Genomic DNA, 22,653 nt, shown 5'->3' on the forward strand with positions numbered 1-22,653 from the left:
CCTCGGGGTCCCTCGTTCACAAAGGCAATTTCCATGATGTTCAGATGCTCGAGTCACTCTCCTATCCAGCATAGTCATTACTTTGGTTGACTAAGTGTTTATAAGAAATGTCTGCCTGCTCCACTCTGTCTCAGTGTATGCCTGGGAGAGATGTAGCGCTGTTGTGTTGCGTTGATGTTTTATGCTCTATCTGGGACGCATTTCTTAGTAACATGGCACAGCCTAACTGGATCACAGATGAAGTGATCCGATTGGAACAGATGGTTCTAGGTTCACTCGCTACCAAAAAGGCTTCCTGGAGAGGCCTGAAATAGAACAGAAGGTCTGAAAGGACGAAGAACGCCAATGGTGACAATTGCTGAGGTGTACGTATGAATGTTTCAAGATGGCAATTGTTCACAGAAAACCCAAGTCTTCTCAGAACAGTGGGAGGAGTGAAGCAATGAATGGTTCCTGAAGAGATGTTTGAAGCAAGGTTTAGCATGGTAGGAATCAATCTCTTCATCATACTCATTACTGGCGAAAACGTTCAGTCTGTACAACATAACTGACTAGGAGTTCAGTTTGCTTCACTTTGTAACTCAAGCAGGATATGAAAACTTAGATGTGCTGCTGCTGGGGTGGACAGACCGGCTAATGTAACATCTGGTACTACAGGACTGATTGTGCCACCTGGGAAAAGGGCTTTGCTGTACACATTGGCCCCCTCCAATCAAGAAGACATTACTCTCATCACACAAGTGAAATACGATTCTCCATTATTACCTGCCAGCATCCTAAATGTCAGGCCTTGTAAATTATATGCTACTCTTAATTACGCTGATATTTCCAAGAGCAAAACAAACCTCTCTCGTTCACTATCCCCCTCCACAGAACTTACTTTTCCTTCTACTTGAAATGTTACTTCCTTTTTAGGGAGAAGAGCAATTCCATTAGCACAGAGAACACTTAAATCTAACATTTAACAACGCTCCTGTACCAGGTGTTCTTTCACATACTAATGACCTGAAGGTTAGAACAGCCTTCTATAAGAATCAGAGAGTCATCAACTCAATCCCCAGATTTATAGGGAGGCGGTGGAAAGGAATGGGTAAAACACACCAATCAACTGCTCTGATGGAGCTGCCAAATGTTCGCCTATACTGTAGACATTCAAATACAGCAGCGGCACAGGAAGCTGACAGGTTTAAGTGCTTTATAAGTATATGATTCAAACAATAATGCTGAACTTTTGTATTATGTTAGATTTTCTTTGCACTCTCACAAGCTTTTCCATTGTAATGGGTGTGTGTAAACTTTGGCCAGCGTATCCATTACCTTAAAGTGTCAAAATGTCTGTAGCAGAAAAGTATTTAAGTGCTTTTTATAATAAAGTATTCTGTGGATGTACATTGGTGATATATGAGTTTTCTGCAGGGGTTAAGAGAGCCTTTGAGCTATGTCAAATGAGTCTTCTGGCTCCAATAGGCAGCTTTGGCCCTGAGGGTCAAAGAATAGGTCACGCTAAGACATCTCAGGGGAGATGAAAGATCGTTTCAACATCTTAACCCACTGGGTATTGCTATCATCATTAGAATGTTTTTCACAACATAGCCTTGGGATAGAATAAATGAGCCTTTAGACAGAATAAATGACCGGTCTGAGGAAGGCCTTGCTTCACCACTGTAAGGGCAGAGCTCCATGAGTCCCTGGCCTCCATTAGAGGAGAGACAATGAGATTCTCTTCTGTGGCCTCCCCACGGCCCTATCTCAGTGTGAGACGAGTTGAGTCTTCAGCTGCAGCCACCAGAGAGACAGACAGCCATACTGACTTCAGCGACTCCCAGACAGACGGGGAGACTGGATGAAAAAGTTTCACATTTGAAAGCGGCTGCGACTACAGTGAGAGCGCATTAAGGCTCCAGACGGTCTGGAAGAGGAGCGTGGGCTAGTCAGTCCTGATCTGAGAACCCCAACAAAGAGCCAGGGCAGGACAGACTCAGGCATCCCATTAGCCTTTGAGTCTAAATGTCAGTGTCTCCACTGGCCTAGTTCAGCAGGCAATTCCCTTCTCCCCCCTGAGACTCACAGCGCAAAAAATACAAACGGAAAAATAAATCAAATGTCATGTGAGACTATCACAATGAAGTACAATCTTTGTCTCACTTAAGCCACTGCTTTTGGAAAAAAAAGATCACTGGTAAAGAATTGCTTCTCAACGGATTGAACAAAGCAGGAATACATGAGAACGAAAAGTTTTGTATGACAGCAACATGAACGTTATTTGTAACCTCTTCAAACTCAAACAAGCATTGTTCCACCTAAGTTTTATGGTATACTTTGTATACATTGCATCACACAAACTTTGCCCTTGTACTGTAGTTCGCTGTTATTGTCTGTGTATCCATGTATGCATGTGTGTAAAGGTGCATATGTGTGGGTGTTTTTAGCATCGGTGCAGTGGGTTCATCTAGGTTGCTGCAGCCTGCGGCCCTGCCCTGAGAGTGACCCTCGATGCCCGAGTGCTTTGTGTGACATTTACGGGTAAAAGGCCATAGTGAACATCCACATGGAGAACAACACAAATTCTCTACCTTCCTCAGTGAGATAATAACCCCATCCTAATCTTTCCCTTACAGATCTATTTTTACAGCAAGAGAAAATGGCTCCATCCTTCTGCCAATTTTCCAGGGTCAAGAGAAGTATCGAGAGTCTCAGTCTCCTATTACTTTTCCTGTAAGCTCTATTCTCAGTACTATTAGCTGGTAAAGGGCCGTCCAGGACGTTAAGCATACTTGAGGTTAAATAGACCGCTTAAAAGGGGAAAAATATTTTTACTTAGCTTTAAGTAAACCTCTGTAAAGCAAGCTATTTAAGATAGATGCCACAGTTGGCCTATTAGGAGCCCTAACGATGAAAATAAATGGACACTGAGGAGGACAGTTTGTGAGCCAACACGACTTGCAGACCAATTTATACACTCTAAACATGGCAACAGAAGCTAACTGGTGCCGAAAGACTCGCGCAGCACACGGCTGGCATGCAAAGCACTTTCTCCCTTTCTCTCTGTCTCTGCACTAATTGCATACGTGCTGTTTTAGTGGGCTTAAGTATGCTCTCGCAAATTTGTTGGACAATAGAATTGCATTAACGGCATCTGCATTGTACTAGCTGATCCAATCCATACCTTGCTCCCTTCCACTGTAACTCTGTGTTTCTTTCCATTTCATTACTAGTAACATGCATTGTGTAGACTATTGGTTTACATTTGAATTCCCCTACTACCTTCTGTTAAGTATTAATTGCCTTAAATACCCTCATCCTCCTTCTCCGTATCTCTCTCATACATTCTGATATGTTATTTAACTGAATATTTTAATATAAAAGAAGGTAGGAGAAATTAATGACTAGTGTTGACTAGTGTGTTTTGCCATGGCAACATATCGCTTGCTGGGTTTTCCTCCATATTCAGAAAGGGCATAATCAGTTGGAGACAATTTCCATCCGAGTACTCGGAGGCCATCCATTGCTTCCCATCTTATCTCCTCCTATCTCGAACAGCAATTAGCTAACCCAAGCCACCACCATCTAAATAACATCCAGCAGCATATATGGCTTTGGTTCACCATCCCATTATCCCATTCCATGCAACTAACCTCCTTTTTATGAGACACACTCCACCCCCTCTCCCTTCACCCTCCTCTCGCACACGCCAATGAGGTTGAATTCATTTGAGGCTAACCTATTCACCATTAAATGTGCTCTGCAGTGCAGTGTGAAGGTTAAACATTATCAAAGGGAGTATTGGATTGAAGACAACTGACAATGTCCCATTAAGTTGCCAAGTGTGGTCACAGTGGTTTGAGTTTCAGCACAGTTAACGGTAACATTTCCTCTCCAATTCAGCCGCAACAGGACACAGTTACCGTAAACACAGCCAAAGGGAGAATCTTTTTTTTTTATTAAAGATATAAACAGACACACAACTTGTTGTTGGCAATTCAAGTCTGCAAAGAAATATCACTAAAAGTTTTAAATGCAGTTGGAAAAAAACATCACACTCCGAGATGCCTTCTAGCTGTTGTCTGGAAAGAAGATTAAGATGCTGTTAGCAACTTTAAATAGACTGCATGATTCAAATTAAATACAGTAATACATACATGGAAATTAAATAACAACACTCTTAAGCTCAATTACCCCGGGTAGAACTCAATGGGATGTGGAAACAATAACCCCACAAATAAACACACAAAGAGACAGCAGCAGAGAGAAAGAAAGAAAGAGGGAGAGAGAGACAAAAGACAAACTGAGACACATTGAGAATTATAAAAAATGCAGGAAGCTGGTTTAGCAGTGGCTGCGATGTCGCTGGGGAATTGACACAATTGTTGACTTCCATGTAGAGAGAGACAATGAGTTCAGCTTCATTGACTTCTACAGAGGCAGTGAAGCACAGTAATTACCACGGCTCAGACAGAGGAGGCGCTGCCACCACAAACACTGAGCACTGTGCAGGAGCACACACACACAAATAGACTGACACGCATGTTAACCTTAACTATGTTTTAAACTAATTAGACAACATCAAAGCAGAGATTATTCTCCAGCACCAAGAAGCAGAAGTAGACTAGAAGTTCTTGTGACTTCAGGTGATAGTGGTGGAAATACAACATCAGTAAAGTAGGAATGTGGTACAGAATAGGAACACATAGACCAAAAAGTATGGAAACATGAGGAATGAGAATCCAAAAACAATCTAATCTGTCCTTGAGTGCCCTCCTACTGCAGCATTGTTCTGTCAGAGCCAGATAAGTTGGGAGGCGCTGCAGTGAGTGAACAGAGGGGAGGAGAGGAAAGAGAAAATCAATGATAAGAGCCTCCACTTGCCACAGTAAAGGACTGAGGTGGTTGGGGGGGCGGGGGATGTAGTAGGGCAGACATAAGGGGACATAGCAAATATGGAGAGGGGTGTGATGTTGAAAGTGTGACTTGCATTGATCCTGGTGTGTATCAGCAGTTATTCTTCTCTGCAGCAACTACCATTAATTGGGATTATCATTATGTTGTAAACAAGTTGTATTACTTTCATGGACTCACATTTTAAAGCTCACCTATTATGCTATATTTTAACAATATATTATTGGGCCATATCTATAAAAAACATGTCTCTGAAGTGTTTTGCTCAAAATACCAAACAGATCAGCCATTGTAGCCATGCCTCATACCCCTTTATTTCAGCCCTGTTACAAAAGTGCTGATTTTGGGTCTGGCCCTTTAAATTTAAACGAGCTGCTGGCCACGCCCCTTTGAAGGGTCTGCATGTAAGCGGTGAGCTCTGTGAAGAGCAGGCTGTTTACTCTACTGGCAGCAACTCAGCTAAACATTTTAATAATGTTTTCATGACCGCAGCAAATCTGGATCAGCTCCGTTGTACCTCCGTTTTTAGAGATGTGGGTAAGGAGGAAAAGACACTTTGTGAGTCTCCTTACACACCGTGGACACATATTTGGGTATAAATGACATCAAAAAGTGCATTTTGTATAATAGGTGACCTGTAAGTCCAGCAAGTTTTCTCTGTGGCCCAGTAATAGGTGACAAGTAGAAAAGGAGCCGTATCCTCCAAGTCCAAGATAAGCAAATCCCTTTTCCCCTGATGATGACATGAGAATACCTTATGCTTAATGTGCAGACGTCCCATCAGATAGGTGTAATATATACAACCTCTTTGTCTTCTACCTCAGGTCACACATCCAGGGCCTGTTTAATTCATTAAGCGCTATCTTAAGTGGCTGAACTGATGGACTTCCATTATTGAAAAAGTTTCACAGCAAGTCCTCCAACACAATTACCTCTGTGCTCGGGTATCTAAATTCTAAAATCTAAGTTAAATATTTAGAAAATTTCCCTAAAGCTGCTAGACTGATGGAGCTGGGTTTTATGTGTTCATTTCCGAGATAAATCTGACAGCAAACAGATGAAGAAAAAAAAGGATTTGCTATGAGCCTGTTCTGAATTTCCTGAGTGCTCTGGTGTTCTCTGTCCAAACATTCAGTGGTTAGGAAAGAAAGCAGGCTTGTACATGTTCTTATTCAAAAGCAGACACACACACACACACACACACACACACACTTCAGACTTGATCTTGGATTTTTAACAGGGCAGACTCTTGTTACCATTTCAGGAGAAAATATTCAAGGTTATCCAAGTATTTGGCTGCAACAAGGACTAAAAACAGTCACAGTATCAGAAGGCAACGGTCATACTTGATGAACACGCTGGTAAAAGGGGACTAACTCTGTTTCTGGGTAGAATTTAAACCCTCTAGACATATAAGCAGTGAAAAAGGATGTGAGATAAACTCACGGGGGGCTGAGCACAATTACTCATCGCCTCCTTCCATCAATAATGCTAATAGTAATCCAGTTACATACTTAAAGGTGGGGTAGGTACATTTGAGAAACCGGCTCGAGATACACTTTTTGTTATATTCCATGGAATGCTCTTAACATCCCGATAGCAATGAATATCTTAAGTGCTTTGACAAAAAATCCATAAAAAAATGTCATCTGTGGAAGCCGTAATACTGTAAAAAGCACGACCAATCATTTTAGCCGGCCCGGCTAAAATAACTGGATGGCCTACCTGCCTGTCAGCCTTCCATCTGTGCACAAACTGATCTCGTGCCCTCATTGGTCATGTGCGCGTTCGTGTGTGTTGGAGGAGGGGCTCTGTAAGGAAGTGGCAGATTTTTTCCGGTTGTGTATTTTCAAATTCTAGCGCACTCGAGCTGGTTTCTCCAAAATTACCTACCCCACCTTTAAGTCAGCAAGGCAGTTGTTGCTATCCTGTCTCACACCGAGTCCACACTTTTGCAGACAAATAAGCACAAATAAGGGCTGCAAAACATTTGGAAAAAATGAAATTGCAACAAATTATTTTCCGGCAATATACTTAGCAATGTAGAAAAAAAAACACCATTAATCCTGCATAATGTGGACCAAAATTACTGCAAACAATCACATACATGTAAACTGTGATTTCTATAATGTGTGCGGGTGTTTTCTAGCTGTCCAGGCTTGACCATTGGTCGCACTTTAGTTATTCCTGCTAACTTGTCATGTAAGCATGGTAATGTAAACATTAGGCATTTAGAACAAAAACAGCAGCACTGCAACTCTGTTCAAACCTCACAGAGACGCTATCGAAGCCATTTAGACTATTAACTCAATTATATCCATCTTGATCAATTTCTCATAAACACATTCACACACACACACACATGCATGCACAGCTACATGTTCTGTTAAGCGGAAGGAGTTTCTTTGTTTTTTGGCATAGATTAGTGTTGCAACGGTGGGGTAAGGACAGCCCAATTTGTCAAGAGAGTGCATGAAGCTAATCACATCAAAGGAGCTGCTACCCGGGCTAATATCAGCCCACGAGCAGGAGGCCTCATTCATTAGTCTGCATCTGCAGGACAAATCACTTCTATGCTGACATACAAAAGCAGCACACACGCAAGCGAGATCATGTCTTGTGGAACTTGCAGCGGGCTATTGATATTAGATAAACAACGCTGGAAATATTCGGTTTGACGGATTGGATGTGACATCAGATTTAACACGTGAATTGTGTTTGTGATACAGCTAGCTCTGTAAATCTGTACATGGTAAAGTGGTCCTGCAATGCACACTGCAGCAATTATGTGTATGCAAATGTGTGTGTGCTTCAAAGAAAAAATGCTTTTTCCTCTATGGCACAGTTCCATTTAGAGCGCCACAGCCTCTCTTTTGCTTGAGAGGAAATGTGGATCAAATGGATGTTTCCACGTATACTCTACAAGAATGAAAGGCGCCGGAAGAATATTCTACCTTCTTAGCTGTAATAGAGCAGAGCTGTGCCATTCAATGCAGTATCGTTTGTCTCTATTGTCTCTGTCCAGTGGATATCACATCCGACTCAGCATTTTTACACAGCGTCCTCTGAGAAGAGAAGCACTCCTCTTGGGCTTTTCTGGTAGAGAGTGCAGTTGAGGTAGAGGACCACAGCTATTTAAGCTTCTGGATCAAAATGTACCCAGTTCCTCGGTAGAAACCAAACCACTCATATGCTTATTTACTTAACGGAGCCATTACACTGCAGCATGTCCACCACAAGTACTTTACAGTCAAAGCAAACGTCAGCCAGCAAGGAGCTATTGAAGTCTTTTCATTTGAAAGCTCACATCTTAACCAGTCAACTCAACATTGGTCTAGATTTAAAGGAAAATGCCAACAATGCCTTTACCGTAGCCGAGAGGGTGTACTGTATAGTCTTGACATTGTTACATTGTATAGCTAATAATGTGGCGATCAGTAGTAAAGATGAGAATGTGTGAAGCTATATAAAGCCGCTTTGACTGGTAGCTAATTCATGCTCATACATGTTGCCTGTCACATGGCTGAGATGCCGTTGTTACGCACAGCTTCTGTTCCATAAATCCTTTTCATCACAGATACCGACAATGTTGTTGTTGTGGTTGTTGTGTGTAGCATAAGGACGCCAAGTCTTTTATCACCGTCCCAATGAATGACTTTATTCTGCTTTTCTATTTCCATTTTTTTTCTGTTCATCTCATGAAGAGAAAACCAACTTTCACACGCTAAGTCTTCACCAACCGGCACCTTCGATTTCACACAAGCAGACATACGGGCACACAGTGATGTGTAAAGAAACAAAGAAAGAAAGAAAAACAAAACGATACGAAACTTATTTTCTTTAAAAACACAACAGGAACGGTCATATTGTTGTCGTTAAACTTATTTGATTCACCAAACCATGAATAATGTGTGCATAAATTAAGCAAAGGGATAATGAGAAATGATTCTGTGATGAGAGGAAATGGAACGCAGTAGTGGCCAATCAAGTCATGAAGATTAGAAATTGAAACAACAACCACACCGGACATAACAATGTTAGATGTAAAACCTGAATGCTGAGGCAATAACGCTTTTCATGGCACTGATGTCGGGGCAGGGGGCTTCTGTGTGGACAATGGGAGATGTGCCACCAAAGATAAGATGCACTGCTGCCTTCGCCATTTCTCCTAGCTGGGGGGTATTCTGTTGTTTTTGTTCTTCATAGCTTTGAAGCTCTAATGCGTCTGATCTGCCATCTATCTCTCGTCTCCCATGCTGTCCAGAGCGTGTGACAGCACTGTAGCCAACACACAGTGGGAAAGGTGGCCCGGCATGTCTTTTGGAACAGGCAGGCTATGCTAATGTAAATTCATTAAAAAAAGATCTTTGGTTCTGATGTGACAGTTATATTATCTGGCTGCTGTGCAAGGCTTGTCAGATTTCCAGATTAGCTCTGCCACAGCCATCTAAAGCGTATGCATTTAAACAGGAATCAAATGTTTCAATACGGGCTGTGCTGGTGTTTAACACTGTGTCTTTAAATTTACCCTAAAAAAACACTTTCAAATATGTTATCATGTGGGCCACAAGCTTAAAGATCAACACTGCTGAGAGTTCAGTAGATCCAGATTTTGTTAGAGCATGTTGGTTTGTCAAAAATGGTTATAAATGTACCCAGTGACACACAGGCAATATCGCAATAATCTCTATTGCTCCCATGCCCTCTCTTAGTCTCCCAATGTGGCTTTCTTCCCCCCGCCTACAGCCCGGGGGTGTCTGCCTGGGAGGCACGTCAGCGTGTGTCTCCCTAAGGTCTGTCTCTCTTCCACCGTGGCAAATCAATTCTTAATAAACCATCTGAAGGCTTCCTCTGCTATACCTTTCATTTCCTCTCCTCAAAGCTGCGGGGCAAATTAGCCTGCCAAGAGGATGAGAGAGAGAGCAAGCGGCAGAAGAAAGCATCAGGGGGGGGGGGTGAAAAAAGACGACCCAACACCTACAATTAAATTAACAAATCACTGTGCTTAATTAATCTGGGAATTACAAGCAGAACTGCGGGTTTGAGACGTGACTGACATGGCTAGAGCTCTGTGCATCTGCCTTTGTTAGTACTGCCGGGGTGGGGAAGCAGAGGTAGGTGAAGGAGGAAAGGAAAGGCAGATGAAAGCTTAATAAAAACTCTCCGCAGCCCCCTGAGCAGAATAGCGAGGCTGTTACCTACTCCTCCTCCCCTTCTCTTTTCGGTTCCCCCTGCCTCCAACTCTCTTATATCCTTGTCATTCCTTCCTTCCAGCTCCAACCATCTCTCTCCCTGGCGTGTTTCCCCTGATCCACCCCATGCCCCTCTCCTCCTTCATTTCCTTTCCCTGGCTGTGAAACCTATGTTTGCTAATGAGGTGTGATTGACAGCTGGATTACACCATCGCTTTGTAATCCTTTCATTTCTGTGTTTAGGATAATCACCCCCCCAGACCAGGGCCCTGCCTCACGCCTCTGGAGAGAGTCAACAATGTATGTGCGTGCATGTGCGTGTGCATGTGTGAAACTCTATGGATGTGCAATATTCAATTGTATGTGACTAACTTCTCCCAAAGCCCAGTTCATAGGAGGGAAATAAAACATGAATTATCTCCGCTGTGCAGTGAGGCCAACAATAAGCCAATCATCATGCAAGACCACCAACACTCTGCTACATAGTTCATAAACCGTCCAATGGGCAGAGAGGACCTGTCTTTCTGTCTAAGTCCTAGCTTGGAGAAGAGAAAACAGCCCTGTTTGCCAATCTGTCTGCAGCTTCTCTTCCTTTTCTACCCCAGAGATGAGCAAACCCTCTTCACTTCTGAGTGTGGCTGCTCCCCTAGTCTGTCTCCTCCTCCTCTGTCTCCCCCTTCCCTTCCTTCCCCCCCCCCCACTCCCTCACAGGAGCTTGTTCCCTCGGCGGCCACAGGATTCACTTCGTTTTTGATCATTCTCAGATTCAGTGCTAGACAACTTATCTGCTTCTCTACATTCTCCCAGGCCCAGAGGAGGAAAGCAGGGCTTTTTTAATACCCTCGCTCTTTGCCTCTTCCTCTGATGTGCTGAAAAAGACAATAGACAGATAGGGAGAAGGAGAAGAAAGGAAATTCTGGCCAGTGTGCTTTAAAAAGCGTGTTGGTCCCGAGGCTTGACTGGCTCTGTAGTCTACATTTAATCATGGAGTTTGACCAATATACTGTACAGTGCCTGTTTCGCTTTAAAGACAGAGAAATGCTGCAGTGTCAAGGGCCAATCTGCAGCATTCAGCTCCATGCTCAGAGTTGTATAGAATATTAGTTCTTCACAGTAGTTACCAACTGTATTATGGAGTAAGAACGGAGCCTTAAGATTGAAATAAATAACAGGATATTGTAGTGATCACTAATTAACTAGGTTACATAATTCACTCATGGAACTACAGGTTGGGGGTATTGTTTCCGCACGGACATATGTGTCGCTGACTGTATTTATTGTGTGCCCTCCTTGCTTCTTCCTCTTCTCTTCCCGGGCTGCGACCCGACATGTGGTTTTCTCCTGCTTAATAAAGCCAACTTTGCACCTTCGATGCACTGCCTCTGACTCCCTTCTCTCGGCACTACACTCTCGGCACTACAATATCTTATTTTTGTATCTAAAACAGGAGGATAGGTTGTTTGCCAATAATTCCCAAAGCGACATATGAATATTGAATATTTGCCTAACAGAGACAGGTGCACAATGCACCATTTTAATTTGAAACAAGAGTAAGTACTTAGATTATAGCAACTTAACTACTCGGTAAGGTTTATTACAAATATAATGGTTTAGGCTAATAATAAGTATGTGTGTTACAAGACCTGACAACAACTGAAAATGTGGGTTTTAATAAGCTGCTACAGATGACCTTTACTGCCTTCTTGTTGGTGAAGACAGTCTAATAATGAGAACAATAGTAAAATATACAATATAATACCATATTCAATATGTTTGAGTTACTTTACTTTCCATGTGCATTGCTTTTCTGGCAATGTACCAGCATGCCTTACAACACTTTACAAGAAAACATGTAAATATATGAATGCCCACATAACTTAGCTCCCAACACATACACACTCACACATGGTGCACTTTTTCATTATTAACAACAATATCTAATATTATAGGCCGTGAATGAGTTGTAGATCAAAGATCAAAGCTCAGACCACATTGTATTCTGATTATCTGAACAGTGCGTATTTCTCTGCTGCCATGACAGCAAACAATTCAACAAACACAGAGGTATATATACAACATATCAAATCTTTGATCATTTATCAATCTTTAAGTATAATATCAAGTATTCAGTAGTTCAAGCTTCTTAAATATCAAGGTTCGTTTCTGCTTTGTGTTTTATTCTTGGGTTTTTTAAAGACATCAGTTTTTGCTCTCAAAAGATTGGCAGTAATTTGGTCTGACATTTTATGATTGTTAAAATTGTAATTTGAAATAATTGCTAGACTCATTCTTGGATCATATTTAGTTTTAGTTGCAGCTCTACATCAATAACCGCACATAGTCCTAACCAAAAATGTCCTTGAGCAACAATTCAACCCCGACCTCAAAGGATTGCTAACTATCAAGCTACCCCAAACGACTGGGAGAAATAAGGATCCCCTTTGGGGCATTCAATTAAATCTTTAAAAAAAAAAAAAAGGCAATCTCAATCTTGACATGAATCGTCAGACACTGTTTGCAAAGACTGAAGCTCCTCTGGTAGCGCCTTTGTTAGCCCTTATTAGCTTTTAGCCTGTTGAATAGTGTTGGCCCAGACACCCTGGGACCCATCATTGTCTTCTGATTAATTAGCATTACTGGCACTCTGTTTGTCGACCCACTACTCCTCTAGCCTTTTCTCCCTCCGTCCTTTGTGTTCCCGCATGGCTCCCTTGCTCCAAGGTGATGATTCGACTGTGTTCTGAACTTAAGAACTTAATAGGGAACATTCACAGGAAGTTCAGGACACAATTAGTGATTACCAGAAAGTCTTCTGAAGGCTTCCATCCCTCGTTTCATCCTCCCTTAACAAAGACGAGGGATCTTAAAGCAAAAGGAATACCATATGAGGCTGTAATGCTCTTGGATTTTTCCTGCCCACATTCTCGGAGTGATCATACACTTCTGCTGGTTGATTAGAAAGTGTGAGAAATTGACAGAAGTCTCGTTAATCAACAATAATGATCTGTTCCCAGTTTGGGGAAACTAGGAAACAGGGAGGAGAGATAATTGGGGGCTGGGTTAGAGGTGAGAACGCTGAATTTCTTTTTGATATGACCATTATGAGGAGCATTCATAACAATGGCTGTAAATGCCCTTTTAGTTCTCTTTAATTATGTTTTGTTATAAGAAACTGCAGTAAAAAGATTTTTGCAAAGTGAGCTCATGCATTTTTTATTTGCTGGGTGAAATAGTAAGATAGAATAATCTTTAACTGCAGAATGATGTCACCGATCTCTGCCACTTAAACTGCCTTCATCGCAGCGCTACCTACAAAATAACAAGTGATGAAGCTGAATCAACGCTTTATTGGTTGCATTCACAGTGGCTTCATTTTCTAACATAATCAATTAGGCCGTAATTAAAATGCTGCCATAGGAAAACAGAGGCAGTGGAGGAGTGAGTGGGCAGAGTACACCAGTGTTTGGGTGCAGGCCAAAACTATACTGGAGTAGTGGGCGGCCTGAAGTCAAGATCCCATTTGTTTTATAGTCCCATAATGGGTTGCTGTGTTTCTTTGTGCAGGTATGTGCAATAATCAGAATCAGGAGCCCTTTGCTCATCCCACAGCAGAGAGAATAACAATGTTACAGCAAAAGGCAAACATAAGATTAGTAGAGTAGCATAAAGAGGAAAGCACATGTTAATATAAATAACAGTGATATACAAACAGGGAGGAGCACCATATCTGATGACTGATGGAGAGGAGAGCTTCTATCTGATTCTTAACTCTATTGTACCCTCTCTCTGACAGTAGCCTAGCTGAAGGACACGGTCAGTGTGGCTGTCGTGCAAAGAGAAAACAGCCTTGTAGTTTTATCGCTATCCTGCTGTTGTAATCCCCGTCCACCACGCTACAGCCAAAGGAACAGCGGTGGGAGAGCCTTGCTTCGCTCGTGCTCCTTCTGATAAACTATTTCACCAAAGACAGCAGGGAAACCTTCAAACAGCCGCTGTGGAGTCTTAATCCGACACCACCAATAAAACAAACTCCTAATCTCAGACAAACTGTGCACGTACTGTATATGTGTGTTTAGGGGAGAGCGAGAAAGAGAGAGAGAAAGAAAAAGTGTCCCCTTGTCATCTCACAGCCCGTGCAGACCATCTGCGCGTTAAAGAGCTGGAGTCCAAGCAAAGTATTTAAATGGGTTTAATGTCTTCAGGAGGGCCATAACCTTGGTCCTGTAGAACCCCAGAAGGCCCATCATGCCAAGGCAGAAGGTCTCTTAATGTACCAAGCAGATGACAAGGATGCAGAGTTCACACACACACACTGCAGAGTAACTCAATCTGCAGGAAGTCTCCCACATTGGTTCATCCACTCGCCTCTTCCCTCCCTCCCTGTCTCCTTTGTCCCTACTCTCAAAACAAAGCGGGAAGATGTCAAAAATCTCATTACAAAAATAATGGCCTCCACCTGCTTTCTCTCCTTTCTCATTCTCTCCTGCTTGCCTTTCTAATGACCAGCTTGGAAAAACCTGCCATATTCCCACTATGCACAGAGCGCCGGACAACTACCTCTGTGCACACAGCGCATTCAGCCAGAAAACACACACACTGGGCACACAAAGACACATGACTGTTCCACAGCATGGCTTCCCAGGACTAACAATATTAATCAAAAGGGACTCCTGCAGGTGTAACGCCTGCCCCCCCCCTTGCTGATCTCATAAACCACTCATGTCTAGACTTTAACAGGGAAAGAAATGCTCAACCACGTAGGTAAATCATTTATATGAGGCTCTCAGGAAAATCCACACTCCATCCTTTAAAACTATTGGACACATACATCAGGCCTGAGGTTACATGTTAAGTAAATATGTGTCAACTGGCTTTTTGTCAACAGCTCCCTGAGGTCAGATTAGCCTTTGGCCTGAAGAGCATAAAGAAGCACCTCAGTATGTCCGTGGTGTCTGCGCCACTTTACAACACGTCCAACAAATGTCTGCCTCATGCGTCTAATTAATAACCATGGAAAACGGATGTGTCTGTGCCTGTCTCCGTGACTGAATATCCACACAAAAATTAGCCATAAACCATGTAATAGTTCAAACAGATGGCAGAGAGAGAAAAAGGATTTGTGTTGTTATTTTGCATTTTAACAGGAGATTAGATGGTTGCACAGAGAAAACATGAAGGAAACAGAACGACAAAAGAAAAGAGAGATAGGACTTTGTGAAAGATTAGAATAAAGTGAGACACTGAGATCCTAAAGTAATAATGAAAGGAAACAATGGGAGTGATTTAGGCAGGAACAGAGAGAAACAAAGGGAGGCTGTATTCCAATAAAGGTCTAATCTCCATGAGGACGCCTGTCTGCTATCGACCCAGATAACACTGCGGGCTGTGTATCATGAGATTTGGGGCAAAAGGTAAACAGCAACTCAAAACAATCTAATTCAGTTTGAGGGTGAAGGGAAAGAGAACATTGATGTATTGTCCATCCCTGTGGAGTGTGTGAAGAGAAATGGCATCTTTTATTCAGGCCCCTATGAGTCACTCCATGGAAGCGGACGTCTGTCCCACATCACCACTCTGAACCACTAAAGGGTGTGTGTCAGATTTTGGGCAGAGGAGAAGTTTATTTTAATATAGTTCTTGGTATATTATTAACATTCAAGCCATGGGATCCTGCAAGGTTATTTGTGAAATTGAGTCATTTTTCCTTATGAAAATAGCTATGTGCAAAGAAATTGATACCTATACTGTATTTCAAATTATGCACTTTAAAATGCAAAATGGTGTTCAGAATACAGTCCAAAACGCACAGTCAACTAACAGGCCAGCAATTGGATTTTGAAAAATCACCTAAATCCTCATAGGAAAGCTTCACCGACCAAGGCAAGTGAGACTCATCACCCAGGGTATTCTGGGTGCCCGCTGGAAGAGATTTTAGAAAATATCATCCTATGGAGAAAAAAAAGATAATTCACAGCTCTGAACAATTTGTTTTATTCAGAATGCAAAGCTCTCTCAGCCATTTCTCTTGGATTCTGTTTATCCTCCTAGTGGGCAACTGCCATGCTTTGAATATGACAGAAACAAGGTGCCACTGAAGGGAGAGAGAAGGGATGTGGGTCAGACAGGCAAGGCATAGATTTAAATGCCAAACGCTGCAATGTGAATCTCTACTGAATGGCAGTGTATACAGACAGTGTAATAGACTGTAAGGGTATGCGTGTAAGAGGGTGAGAGAGCGTATATGTGTGTATGTAAGGATGAGAGAGAGCGAGAGAGTGCTTACAGTGCATCTGCAGATGTATTTATGAGTACAATAGCAACCCTGCGGCTGGCCAGGAGGGTTAAGGACAGATATGGCCAGCTTAATTCAGACATTCAGGCCATTCATACTGGCTGATGAGCTAAAGGAGGGGATCTAATTTTAAAAATGGAGCCAAGCACCAGTGGAGTTTCTAAAAAAGAAAGCGATGACTGCAGAGAAATTCTCCCATTCCATGTGAGACGTCAGCATTGTCATAGCTCAGGTATGTCCAAAAGAAGCACTTAACACATTACCAATATGTCTTTCAAACAGGCTTACCCCCCTTTCTCACACACACACACACACACACACACACACACACACACAAACACAACCACAGTCACATATACAGAAAGTGAGAGCTGCCCAAAACCACAAGTAACCCAAACAAAGTCCAAGGTCAGCAGAGCGGCCCACTGAGCTGAAACCGCCGGCCCTGGCTTTCATTACCAGGAAGAGACTCAGCACAGGGACGAGGGGACACATGGGATGGGGTTACGTTCGCTGGCTCTGTTTGTCTGAGGGAGTCTGGCCGGGGTCCAACTCCTACTCTCTCGTCTGCGGAATACAAAACACTCCAAACATCGTGACAGCATCCATTGTTGATTCGAATATCAAACGTTCACATTTTCTTTACTGTGCTTTTCGACACCGCGAAAAACAGACTCTTACTGAAGAACTTTGTTATACAGATTTTACAGCAGATTTCTTTTTTTGAGTGAGTTGTGTGTGTGTGTGTATAAGTCATTTAGTGTGTAACGTTAACCAGGCCTGGCAGAGCTCTGGCTCTAATGGTGCCTGTGAGTGGTAAAGAAGCAGTCATAGCTCTAATGAAAGCCAGGCATAAAAGACAGTGGGCGTCCTCAGCACCAAATGTGTCATACATGTACATGCGGTAAGTTATAATGTACGTATGGACACACGCAAGCACCCACCCACACACAAGCTAAATGAGACCTATCAGTCCTTTAAATCATTTTCTCACCTCTTAAACCCCTACTGTTTCTCTGCTGTTTATATAGAGGCAGACATTGCTGCTAAAATGTAAATAAAAACACCATCTGACCCTCTAAACTGCTTTGTGAGAAGTGCAGATAACATTTTGAAATAACCATTAAATGTCCAGTTTACAACCTTATAGTCTTCCAGCACAAACGAAGCAGTGTCCTGTTTTTATGTGCGTCTCAGCCATTAACTCTGGCAACTGGCAGGGGTTTTCCAGATGAATAAAGAACAAATCAATTCACTCAGCAGGAACAATGCAGGGTGTAGAATTTACTCCTGGAAATGTTTATTGGACACACTTTGTTTATCGATAAAAATCCTTAGTTGGCCAAAAACACAGGGAATGTTTAGGAGGTAATGTAAATGAGCATCACTGCTGATTAAAATTAGATTAATCAAAAACAAAGTTGTGGAAAGCTGAAAATAACTCCAGAGACGGCTGAAAATGGAAATGAGTAACAAATTGGGATGCTGAAGAAATAATGAAAAAGGGAGGAGCAGTTTAGTAACACAAGGTTGCAATTCAAAAATCCATTTGATACAATGTGCAATTCATATATTACCATGTTAGATACATTTTCCAATGTGGCAGAGATGTATCCTTGGTTTTGATCATTGCTTTGGCTTTGTCATCATATTTGCTGTGGGGTTTTCAATAACTACCATAGTCTGTTACATTAATGGTAATTTGGTACTACAGTGTGAATCAAAATGACAAAATGTGAAATGCAACACCCTCCACCTCCAAGCCGACCTCCTGTCTAGACCCTCACATCTTCCCCATCATGGCCAAGGTCCTAGTTCTGTCCTTCCCATTATTCCCCCAGGGGCTAACACGAATGAATGTATATATTTGTGTGTGTATGTGTGTGTGTGTGTGTGCGTGTGCGTGTGCATGCGGAGTGGGTGAGTGTGTGCGTGAGTGGGTGTCATTACTCCTGCCCCCATCTGACGGTTTTGGGTTAAACAATGTTATTATTAAAGCCTTTCCAGAGTAGCTTCCTGCCTGCCTGCCTCCCTCCAGCGACACCCTTACAAACTATAAATCAACTGCCTGAGCCCTGTAAATCACAAACGATGTGTGTGAGTGTGTGTCTCTGTGTGTGTGTCTCTGTGTGTGTGCCTGGTGGCCACTGCAGCTGTGCTCTCAGACGCACATGAAGATGACATTGCAGCTGTGAGCGTGTCACAGCATAGATGAGCCCATGTTACTCTAGTTAGAGTCTTTTTAAAATCACAGTGGAAACATTTGGCAAATGTTAAATAAAAGCATATGCTTTGAATATGAATTTAATGGGAATACAGAAAATGAATTACAGGCATGTATGTTTAATGAAGGGAGATAATCATGTTTTTTGGTCTGATAACACAGCAATGTTTGAAGCTGACTTTTGTGGATATGTGGATAATGTTGTCCACTAAAACCTATTTTGTCAGTAGCAAATTGAATTCCTTGTACAGAAAGCATCCCTGTTGGACCTCCAAAGATTAGTTTATGTCTGAACGGAAACACAGAGACATTTTCATCTCTCTGAGACCAAACTGGATAAATAATGCTCTCTGAAATGCACGGCTCCTGTGCAGCAGTGATGGCTCGTTCTGTGATTGCTTGTGATTGTGTTGACACCCCCTGCTGGGCTGAAAACATCACTACCTCACAGAGAGCAAGCTCACTGCCAGCAACAACGTCCCGTATCCAATCCCACCTCCAGCCAGGCTACAATATACTGAAGGTAATGAATCACTAAAATCAAGCGGATATCTTCTTCCAGCCTCATATCACTCCAAACACAAATATACACAAACAAGAGAAAAAACAACCCAAAAACAATAAATTCAAACCTATTGTATATCCTTAATCTAACCGACTGTGTGAAACTATACGCTTATGTATACTCAAGAGCAGTGTCGGGTTTAGACAGCTGTATCCCCAACAGAATGAGAAATATATATTATGCCGCTGCCGAAAACACTGCCGACCCATAAAAGAGCTATTGTGTGCCCACAGCAAAACAATACAGCTTAGCTGAGCTATGAGAAAAAAAAACATTTGGATCAATAGAGAATTGCAATTAGCCCACATTGGCAGGAGCAGTGCCAGATTAGACACAGGATGTCGATCCCATTTCCTGCACTATCGGGCCCCCAAACTTAGTTGGCTCACTTCGTAATTGGAGCAACACACACAACTGGGTAAGACACTGCAGTGTGAAGGTGGTGGTACATGAGGTTATGGTGATGAAGATAGGGATGATAATAAAAATGGTAAGAAGGTTGAGCAATGTAGGAAAACAAGAAAAAAGGATAGCATGTCAAATAAAAGCATTTGAAGTGTGATAAAACGCAAGAACTGCATCCACATATATGTTTGCCTCAAATGTTGAAAACATGTGATTCTTTGTGTGAATATGCAACATCGAAGAACAGCCTTACAACAGCAGACCAATATACCGACTTAAAGGCGCAGAGTTAACCTGACCATCTCATTTCTGTTCACAGCTACTTATTTTTTTTACAATAATCGCCTTTAAGCTTCACACATGCAACAATTTACAGAATTTAACTTTTTAAAGCAATGTTTTTAAATACATAAATGCTACTTCCACAACATGAAAAGGACATGGCCATGCATTGAAAGAAAACACATCACCACATATATTTTCTTTCACTGCCATGATCTCATTGTGAGCTCTCACTCACAATGTACATTTTCCTGACAAAACTGAATATAACTGACACGCCAATTAAAGGTCTTACCTTTGAGTGTGCCCTGGCCTTGCAGTACATCCCTTGAAATCAGCACAGAGTAGAAGCTTTGTGAGAAGCCAGGTCGGCAGGGACCTTTGGAAGCTTGCTCCCCATTATTCCTCTGGAAAGAAGAGAATAGAAAGCAAGACATCGATAAACATGGATTCCATTGATTTATGGCTTCTCTCTGGCCCTGAGCCTTGGAGAAAGCCAGCAAATTGTACAGCAGTTAGCAGAAATATATTCAACAAGTGTATAAACTATATGCTCCTGGGCACATTAAATACCCACGCTCAGGCAATATCTGTTATGTATAACTTGCTCCATAACAGGAAACCAGGCAATGATGAAATGGGGATGTTATTTTAAGTATTGTGGTCATGGTTAAGTGAGATACACAGCATACACCCACGGTATGAATGCATCAGAATGTTTTCATCCTGACCCTGGGTTACACACTAGCAGAGGGGGGCAGAGAACTGAGGAGAAACTGAGCAGTGCATGCCTGTGAAAACTTTGGACAAAGCATTCAGAGCTTGCTGTTGGTTAAATTGAACGATCTGACCCACTGCAGCCTCCATAAAAGTCAATGTGTGCGCGCACAAAGACACATGGTGCCAAGGCTGGCTGGAGCCTGAATGTGGAGGAGACATAACGCACTAAATATTCCCCTTTTGGGAACGAATACCGCAGGAAAAAATATCTCTGTCATTTTCCTACATTTACATGGCATAAGTAATGGCTTTAGACACAAAAAGCGGCAGAGGGAAAGATTTAGCAGGGTTCCTTGGTGCACCGTTAGGAGAAGCCCACCGGCGCCGACCTAATTCAGCTTGTATTGATTAAATGACGAGAAACGGTTGAAAAGCACCTTACAACTTCAAAGGTTAACTTATTGCAGGCGGATGCTGTTTGGTCAAGGGAGCCTTTTAAAGGAAGGTTCTGCTAAAAATAAGCGTGATGACTCAAATAGTTTGATAAAGAATACAATCATCCCGAGTGATAAAAAGCTGCTGCAGTTTTAACTTGTAGAGGATATTGCAGTGATGAATACGCAGCGTTCCAGAGAATATCTGGCGAGGTTCAGATCGGACAGTGCTGGGTCGTTCACTCTTTACTTTCTTCATTATATTATCTCGGAAACATCGTCATTCATTAGTAACCAATTTGCGTACTTGTAGGGAAATAACGAGCAGCGCTGCAGCACACTGGACTGACACTGGACTCCATCCGACTCCATGACTTTATTCAAGCCTGTGCGCTATGGCTGTGAAACCCTGCACCCGTCATGCGCCCCGCACTCTCACAACTCCTCTACACAGAATAAGAGGTTATAAGACAAAAGCGAAAGCTCACCCCGAACGTGTCAAAAAGAAGGGCTGCTGTCAGGACCAGAGCGAAGTCAGTTCTCATCGTGGCGAGCGAGCGAGCCAGGGCTGCCTGGACGAGGAACCAGAAAGAGGATAGATTCGCGAATCTTCTTAAGTAATTGTGTAAATCCCCCTTGTTGCTCAGTCCCTTCGTTAGGTCCCTCCTCGCTCCGTGAGTGTGCTGCAGCTCTGGCCCGAGTTTCCCCGGCTCTCTCATCTGCAGGTGAGCGCTCCGCTCAGCACCAAGGCGCAGCGTCACTCTCCAACCCCTCCTTTCACCCGGCGCAGGAGAACTCCACACACGCACTTAAAGAAACACTCGGTCTGAGCTTCGGATCAAACAACCGCACCACAGACGCCTTCCCGGGGTCCCAGGTATTTTAATCCCTCTCCTGGGGAGACCTAAAGGGCTTCGCAGTTTTATGGTTGAAAATAAAATAGGTCGGTAAACCATGATTGAAGTCTCTTTGCCGAAGTATGGGAAAGTCATTAACCACTAGCCGTGAAAGTTCCAAGCGTATAGCATCTGACATGTACATTATTAGATTTAGACAGTTAACTAATCGGGCAGACGTGCGCAACATAAAAATAGTACATTATTATTTTTCTTTTAAACTGACTGATGTAGATCCAGGTTCAGGTTTGTACAGACTGAGCTAACAAAAGGGAAGATGCTTATGTCACGTGTGCAGTAGGTAGAGGCCTAACACGTGACCTGCCGGTGATCAGCACAGGTGAAAAAACAGCCCCACCCCTCCACTATGTTCCAACTTGTGAAACTTCCTTCATAATCGTACAGTAAAAGCATATCATCACATTGATAGGTTGCCCTGTATGATAACGCCACATATGTCACATACTATTGTCTAACACACCAAATGTATGAATAGCAATTATTTATGAAATGATTCATATATCATGATCGATACTTGCAATAGTTTTAATTATCTCTTGTTCAACATTTGTGATGGATAATTGGAATTATTTAATACTATACGTTTATCTATGTGCTACAGATCACATATTTAAATTTGTATTGGATTAGTATTCTGAGTCTACCACACTGTTTTTTCATTTTATGTAAGGGACAAGAGAACCATTGACAGTTGCAGATGCATTGTATGATAAAGCACATTTCTCA

The 22,653-nt window shown here is 42.4% G+C and overlaps 1 protein-coding gene across 1 annotated transcript in view; it reads right to left on the reverse strand.

The window, feature by feature from the left end:
• Positions 1-22,058, reverse strand: part of LOC117479386 (cadherin-4-like) — a gene marked incomplete in the record, with an annotated part of 211,729 nt that extends 189,671 nt beyond the window's left edge. Inside the window, 2 exon segments of the mRNA XM_034126335.1 lie at positions 20,152-20,263; positions 21,499-22,058. Coding sequence (XP_033982226.1) covers positions 20,152-20,263; positions 21,499-21,729 — 343 coding nt within the window.
• Between the last annotated feature and the right edge of the window lie 595 nt (positions 22,059-22,653).

Source organism: Trematomus bernacchii, unplaced genomic scaffold (genome assembly GCF_902827165.1).
Source record: "Trematomus bernacchii unplaced genomic scaffold, fTreBer1.1, whole genome shotgun sequence".
NCBI lineage: Eukaryota > Metazoa > Chordata > Actinopteri > Perciformes > Nototheniidae > Trematomus > Trematomus bernacchii.